At 40.8% G+C, this 8314-nt stretch overlaps 1 protein-coding gene across 1 annotated transcript; it reads right to left on the bottom strand.

The window, feature by feature from the left end:
- Window positions 1–1664: 1664 nt before the first annotated feature.
- LOC113771995 lies at window positions 1665–2108 on the bottom strand. The gene has a single exon (XM_027316538.1). It carries the CDS (start codon window positions 2106–2108, stop codon window positions 1665–1667), a length of 444 nt encoding a protein of 147 aa, XP_027172339.1.
- Window positions 2109–8314: the final 6206 nt, after the last annotated feature.

Raw genomic sequence — 8314 nt, 5'->3', positions numbered from 1 at the left:
GAAAACTAAATTTATAAGGCTACAATTTCTCAGAAGGAATCATTTTAAAATTATGTCCACAACTAGCTCATATTTGAGCATCAAGTCGCAGCTCAAAACAGGGCTTCCAGTACAGACAAGAAACAGAAGAGGCAATTTCACAAGGTTCGTAAGGATTGTTCAGGTGGAATCAGGGCATGTATTTTATACTATTGAAAAATTGGAAGTGTCTAGTTTCTAATGCCACAAACGGCACTCAATTTCGACATCGGAGCAAAGAGTTATGGCCGAAACAAAATCACTGCCAGAGCACTCTGGACACCCGTTTCCAGCTTTGGTAAATTTTTGAAATCTCAACATTTACCCATCCCAATCACGTCATTTTTTGTGAAAACTTTCCACACAACCTATACAACATATCTACATCAAAAAAAAGTCAATTGGACCACAAAAAAGTGCACCAAATTACACGGCAATAGCAGGGGCAGAAACGGTAAAAATTCCCTTTTTACTTCCTTTGAACTCTCTTCCACAATACAACTTATTTTCACTGGATTAAGCACTAATCCAACGTAAATAATATCAAACCTCATCAAATCAGTTCATCAAGCCATTGTGGGATTTCATAGAGCCCACTCACAAGATTTCCAATAATATAAATCTACCCACATGAATTTATGAGCCTACAAGTGCAAGATAACTTCCATAAACCAAATTTTAAGAGGTTGATCGTTGTTTACCTTTGTAGATGACTAAGGCAGAAAATTTAGGTCCTTGGAAGCTAAAGAAAAATGTGAGAAGCAAGCCCTTTTCCTAGCTTAGGTTGATCTCCAAGTGATTTGCGAAGTGTGTGTAAATTTTGAAGTGATTTGGGTGAGATTTGAGTGGTGAAATGAAGAAGAAATGTTGGTTCTTTCTTCCTCCTTGTGGCCGGTTGCTAAGAGTGAAGAGAGGGGGTGTGTTTGCTGACAATGAAGCTTCCTTGGGAAGCTTAAATGTGTGGTTCAAATTGCCTCAAAAGCCAACTTACGCGCGCGTTTTGTACTCGATTCCTCTCGAGTTTGTTTCACTAGTGCACTAAACCTCTAATGCACTTCCATTCATACTATTATTATTCACTCTTAATAGTCTAGAATAAATTTCTTAAATCTCCAATTAACCGCTCCGTCTCGATATACGCAAACTTTCGATTCGAGCGCGGTATGGCGAAATTTCTAAGGAACTCTTATAATGATGGTATCACTAACTAATACTTGAATATTTAAACATAAAATACCTATTTTAAGACTAATGTATAAGTCTCCAATTTTCCAAACTCATTGTACTCTCGAATCAGTTATTGTCTCCAAACGCGCATTCACTATTTTCACTTAACGAGTATCAAAAATTAAATTTCGAAACAAGTCACTTTAAAAATATAAGTAAGTCATAGTTCCATGTAATTGAGTATAAAGAGGTTGAAATAAAATATTCGAAATAAACGGCCAAATAAATATTTAAATGAGCTCGTAATAGGAATTTAAAATAAGAAAATTTGCGAGTCCTCACATCCTCTTCCCCTTAAGAAAATTTCGTCCTCGAAATTTAATCTTGATCTACGAATAGGTCTGGATACTTTCCTCGAATCGCTTCTTCGACTTCCCAGGTGGCTTCCTCTATTCTATGATTCTTCCAGAGAACTTTTACTAAAGGATCCGCTTATTCCTCAATTCTTTCACCTTCCTATCCAGAAACTTTACCAGTTTCTCCTCATAGGTCAATGTCTCATCAAATTCAATACTTTCCGGTTGCAAAATATGAGAAGGGTCTGGATGATATTTCTTAAGCATGGATACGTGGAAAACATTATGAATCCGAGACAGACTCGGTGGCAATTCCAACTTACACGCTACATTTCCCACGCGTTGGATAACCTTATAAGGTCCTACAAACCTCGGATATAACTTCTTTCCCTTTCCGGACATTAAACTTGCTTTCAGAGGTATAATCTTAAGAAATACTAGATCTCCAGCCGCAAATTCGAAGTCCTTCCTCCGATTATCTGCATAACTCTTTTGACGACTTTGAGCAGTCTGAATCCTCTGACGTACCAACTTTACTTTCTCATTAGCTTTTTCAATCCAAGGCATTGTAGTCGGGTCTAAGATCTTTCGTTCACCTACTTCTTCCCAACAAATCTGAGACCTACACTTTCAACCATCAAAGTGTTTCATACGGAGCCATTTGAATAGAAGAGTGGAAGCTATTATTATAAGGAAATTCCACTAGTGTCAAAAATTTACTCCAACTCTCCCCAAAATCCAAGATGCAAGTTCTCAACATATTTTCAAGAGTTTGAATTGTGACAGCCCCACCTTCCCCTAAGGCGAACCAAAGGGGTTAGCGGACTGCCTGCCCAACTCTCGCCAGGACTAACGGTGCAGTTTATAGCGGTCTATCGCGTTCCGGAACTTACAAACACGCGTAAACAAGTCAAAATGGCAAAATAACCCAAAATAAAAAAAATAAAATCCGGAGTCGGCCATGAATAGTAATCGACCCGTCAGAACCCAACCAAATAACAAGCAAACATTCACATCTTGAAATTTAGCATTTACAAGACAAAGTGGCATACAAAAGTATTCGAAAGTGGATATATACACGGTTTGCCAAATCAAAAGAGAAAACGCCCCCAAAAGTACATTTAGGGTTTCAATCAATGAGCTATACAAAAGATATGTCCAACTAGCTCAATTCGGCAATCAACTATCAATTGCAGTCCAAAAGTATTTATTTTCCTGTAAGGAAAACAAAAGGAATAGAGTGAGCTAATTGCCCAGTGAGATAATACTACTCAAGCAACCAAGTTCATATAAGCATCAAGCTTTTCATTTCAATACATCAAAAGTAGACAAAGGCACACATTAATGGTGGTGATAAAAGGATACAGGCGGCTCTCAAGAGCCCTTTTCCTCGTTTGCATTCTTGATCGGATCTCATTGACTCTCCGTCAATGTTTACAAGTAACCAACTGTAGACTTCACTTTACTTCCATTCCTTCCACCTAACATCCCCTACCGGGCCCGAACTCCAAACACTTGCACTGTGGTATTACTCGAGTATACCAGAATCGAGAGTCTCTCATACTACAAGATTCCATATAACATTTCCCCAAGGATTATTAATTGGCACGACCAAGCCCTCGCCGGCTCGATTCAATCAACTACCAATGGGGTTGAGCTCAATGATAACCATTGTAGTCGTTGGATACTCGTCCAATCGACACCAAGTCAAGTACTTTCATTTCATGTAACATTTCATGTAACATTCCAATAACATGATAAACAATAAGTGAGAGTGAGAAAGTACGCTCTCACTTCAATCAATTAACATTCAAAAATAGCTTTAGCCCTGAAGAAAACATTTTTTGACCTCATTTTACGGTAATGGCACCAAAGGCACTACAATTATCGGATGAAGGTCCAAGACCCACCTTTTCGAAGCTAAGAGATAGGGATACAATATTTCAGAAGGTTACTCAACCCCGTTTCGAGTGTAACCAGGTCAAACATGCAATCTACTATACCAGAACCGCAAAAACAGATTCACAGAACGCATTTTAGTGTAAACATCATAAAACAGCCTAAATAAGTCCAAATCCAGAAATTCCAAAGCCATCTGAAAGCTAAGAAATAGGGATACATTTCATCAGAAGGCCTCAACAACCAATTCGGAAGCATTCCTAACCAAAATAACCAATTACAAAAGAAATTCCCAAATTCGGGTAAAACCAGGACAGCAAGGGTAATTTCTACTTTTCTCAAGCTACGCTACTCCGATTGACCTGAAATTTTGTAGGCACCTCTAAAATATCATTCCCTACAACTTTAATGTTTTAAGACAAGGCCAATTCGGCCTCTAACTATGAGCTACAAAACCGGGCAGAATGTAATTTCATAAACCCTAACTTTCCAAAATTTCTTCCAAAACAGAAATTGCTTGCAATTATCCACTTTTTCCACCTCCTAGGTCCCTTACACACCATTTCCAATCATCATACATAGCCACACAATCATATTCATATTAAAACAGAAAAATCCCCAATAATTACAAAACTTCATCAATTCAACCAAAAATCACAATATAATCCATAAAGTTGCATCTTATACCACCACTAAGCATAAATTAAGCATCATTAGAGGGAGGAGAGTGGTTCTTCATAACTCACCTTAGAAACAAGAGAGAGAGAGCAACAAGTCCTCTTAGCTTTCCAAACAACTCCGCCAAACCCCACACAAACACTCACTTAAGGTTTTCTATGGAACAAAAGTAAGATTAAGTGGTTGTTTTGATGATTTGGAGCAAGATGGAATCAAGAACTTGGCGAGTTTCCTTCTTTCTTCTTGAGAGAGAGGGCCGGCCAAGATGAAGAGAAAAATGGTGAATTTTTGGTGATTTATTTGGTCAATTGGACAAAAGGTGAATAGTGGAATCTTACTTAAGACCAAATCCCATGGTGACACTTGTCACCTTCATTAATGCTTGCCTAACTTTTGTCTCTCTTATACCAATCCACTTAGCATCCTCTACTTATCTCTTAACACCCGGTAAATTAAATTCCAGTATCCAAAACTTAACCTAGTTGACCGAATTTTTTCGAACTTTTCGCACTAGTAGGTCCCACGTCCGGTATACGCTCTTAATTTCTCAAAACCTATTCAATACTAGAAAAATCATCTAAAAACTATATTTACTCATAAAAATTATCTAGAAAATTTTCCTAATAAAGAAAATGCAGAAAACAAGCCATTAACCCGAATAAAACCTAAAAATGGAAAAATTACGGGTTCTCACACTCTCTCCCCCTTAAAAGAATTTCGCCCTCGAAATTTCTCACCTCAACTCACGAAAAGTTCAGGGTACTTCTTTCGCATTTCTTCTTCCATCTCCCAGGTAGCTTCCTCTACCCCATGGTTTCTCCATAGTATCTTCACTAACGGAATCTGCTTGTTTCTTAGCTCTTTGACTTTCCGGTCAAGCACTTGGACAGGTTTTTCTTCGTAAGCAAGCGATTCATCTACGTCGATCTCCTCTAGTTGTAAGATATGAGATGGGTCGGGATAGTACTTCTTTAGCATCGAAACGTGGAAAACATCGTGAATTCGAGAGAGACTGGATGGCAGCTCTAATCGATACGCTACCGCTCCTATTCTTTGGAGAATCTTGTAAGGTCCGACGAACCTCGGTTGCAATTTCTTTCCTTTGCCTGCTGTAATGCTCCGTAATGGTGTGACTTTAAGAAACACATGGTCTCCAACCTCGAACTCCAAGTCTTTTCTTCGATTGTCTGCGTAGCTCTTTTGTCAGCTTTGAGCTGTTTGGAGTCGTTGTCGTATCAATTTCACCTTTTCTCGAGCCTCTTCCATCCACGGAATAGTGGTTGGATCTAATGCCTTCCTCTCGCCAACTTCATCCCAGTAAATTGGTGATCGGCATTTTCGTCCATATAGTGCTTCATATGGAGCCATTTGAATCGATGAATAGTAGCTGTTGTTGTACGCAAACTCCACTAAGGTCATGTGTTGACCCCAGTTGCCTCCAAAATCGAGAATGCAAGTCCGTAGCGTGTCCTCGAGAGTTTAAATGGTTCATTCTGATTGTCCATTCGTCTGAGGGTGATAGGTCGTGCTCAAGTTGAGTTTCGTCCCTAGAGTCTCCTGGAACTTTTGCCAAAACCGAGATACGAAACGTGGATCTCGATCGGAAACGATGCTCACCGGAACACCGTGCAGCTTTACAATCTCGTCCATGTACAGTTGGGCCAACTTGTCCATGGAATACTTCATGTTTACCGGCAAGAAATGAGCCGACTTGGTTAATCGATCGACGATCACCCAAACGGCATTGTGCCCTTGTTGCGTTCGCGGCAAACCTGAAACGAAATCCATAGTGATGTTTTCCCACTTCCATTCAGGTATCTCAAGGGGTTGTAACAAACCCGATGGTTTTTGATGCTCTGCTTTAACCTGTTGGCAAATGAGACATTTTTGCACGTACAGAGCAATTTTCTTCTTCATATTGTCCCACCAATAGGTTCCTTTCAGGTCTTGATACATCTTGCTACTACCCGGATGGATTGTATACTTGGATCTATGGGCTTCCTCTAGAATCTCCGTTTTCAATGATTCATCCTTCGGCACCACTATTCGGTTTCGGTATTTTAAAATACCCTCAGGACTAAAATGGAAGTCAGTGGTTTCTCCTTTTCCCACTTTCTCTCCTCATTTCTGCACTAGTGCATCTTCCTTTTGAGCTTCTTTAATCCTTTCCAAGAAGGTGGAACTCACTTTAATATTGCCAAAAATCACCTTATGGCTCCCAAGGCAGGGTTTCCACTCGCAAACCGACTCGAGCAAATTCCACTCTTTAATCATTAATCCTGCTACTTGTGCCTTGCGACTCAAAGCATCAGCCACCACGTTCGCCTTTCCTGGATGGTAGTTGATAGTACAATCGTAATCCTCCAGAAATTCCATCCATCATCGCTGCCTCATGTTCAATTCCTTCTGGGAGAAGAGGTACCTCAAGCTTTTGTGATCGGAGTAAACCTCGAAGGTTACCCCATATAGGTAGTGTCTCCACTTTTTAAGAGCGAAAACAACGCCAGCTAGCTCCAGATCGTGGGTCGGGTAATTCTGCTCATGAGGTTTTAACTTCCTCGAGCCAAAAGATATCATACTTCGGTTTTGCATTAATACACAACCCAGGCCTTCTCGTGACGCGTCAGTATACACAACAAACCCGTCACCTCCGTTAGGTAAGACTAGAACTGGAGCCATGGTCAATCTCTTCTTTAATTCTTGAAAACTTGTCTCATTTCGGGCGTTCCATAAGAACCGACCATGTTTCTTCGTCAAATCGGTTAGAGGACCGGCTAGTTTGGAAAAGTCCTTGATGAAACACCGGTAATAGCCAGCCAGTCCTAAAAAGCTGCGGACCTCGGTAGGAGTTTCTGGCCTCTTCCAATTCGTCACGGCCTCTACTTTTGCCGGATCAACCGAGATACCTTCGTGGGAAATTACGTGTCCCAGAAAAGCAATTTTCTCCAGCCAAAATTCGCACTTGCTGAACTTGGCGTACAGTTGATGGTCTCTTAGGGTTTGTAAAACAACCCTCAAGTGCTGCTCATGCTCTTCACGCGTCTTGGAATAGACCAGAATGTCATCGATGAAGACCACGACAAAGCGATCCAGATAGGGCTTAAAAACCCTATGCATTAAATCCATGAAGGCGGCAGGAGCATTGGTTAATCCAAAGGGCATAACTGCGAACTCGTAATGCCCATATCTCGAGTTGAAGGCAGTTTTCAGAATATCCTCCTTCCTGATCAATAACTGGTAATACCCTTGGTGGAGGTCCAATTTTGAAAAGACCACTGCTCCTTGCAGCTGGTCGAACAACTCATCTATGTGGGGCAGTGGATACTTATTTTTCACCGTAATATTATTCAGGCCCCGATAATCGATACACATCCTTAACCCACCATCCTTTTTCTTCACAAAAAGTACAGGAGCTCCCCAAGGAGACCCACTCTCTTGAATAAATCCCCACTCCAGAAGGTCTTGCAATTGCAACTTTAGCTCCTTGAGCTCAGCAGGAGCCATTCGGTATGAGGTTTTTGAGATAGGTGAGGATCCCGGTAGCAGGTCTATTTTGAATTCAATCTCTCTTTCCAGAGGCAGAGCTACTAGCTCATCAGGAAACACGTCCGGAAATTCCTTCACTATGGGCACGTCCTCCACTTTCAACTTATCCGTGGGGGTATTAATCAGAAAGGCTAAAAATCCTTGCGCCCCTCTACTTAGCAATTTCCTAGCCCGAATGCCCGAAATCAAAGCAGATGAGGCTAACCTACCCCTTATGTCCAACCTAAAAGTTGCCTCACCAGGGATACGGAATTCTACCACTTTTGTTTTACAATATTGTTGGGCATTATACTTGGCGAGCCAATCCATACCCAAAATCACATCATACCCCTTAATGACCAAGCTTATCAAGTCCCCTTACAATCTCTTCTCTCCTACCCACACTTCACAATCCTTATAAACCATACTAGTAACCAAACGTTGATTCCCCGTAGGTGTACTAACTTCTAGGTCATATGGTAAACTAGCAGGTTTTATATAGATGCCACACATGAAATCAGGGTTAACGAAGTAATGAGTGGCACCAGGATCAATTAAAACTTTGGTAAAATGGTGGAAAATAGGGATCGTACCTTCTACGACCTCTGAAGAATCTGGGACCTGTTGAGGTTCTAATGAATATACGCGAGCTGGCACCTTAGGTTTCGTCC

Source organism: Coffea eugenioides, chromosome 5 (genome assembly GCF_003713205.1).
Source record: "Coffea eugenioides isolate CCC68of chromosome 5, Ceug_1.0, whole genome shotgun sequence".
Lineage (NCBI taxonomy): Eukaryota > Viridiplantae > Streptophyta > Magnoliopsida > Gentianales > Rubiaceae > Coffea > Coffea eugenioides.
Note: the sequence above shows the minus strand (reverse complement) of the source record. Positions and strands in the feature narration are given on the sequence as shown.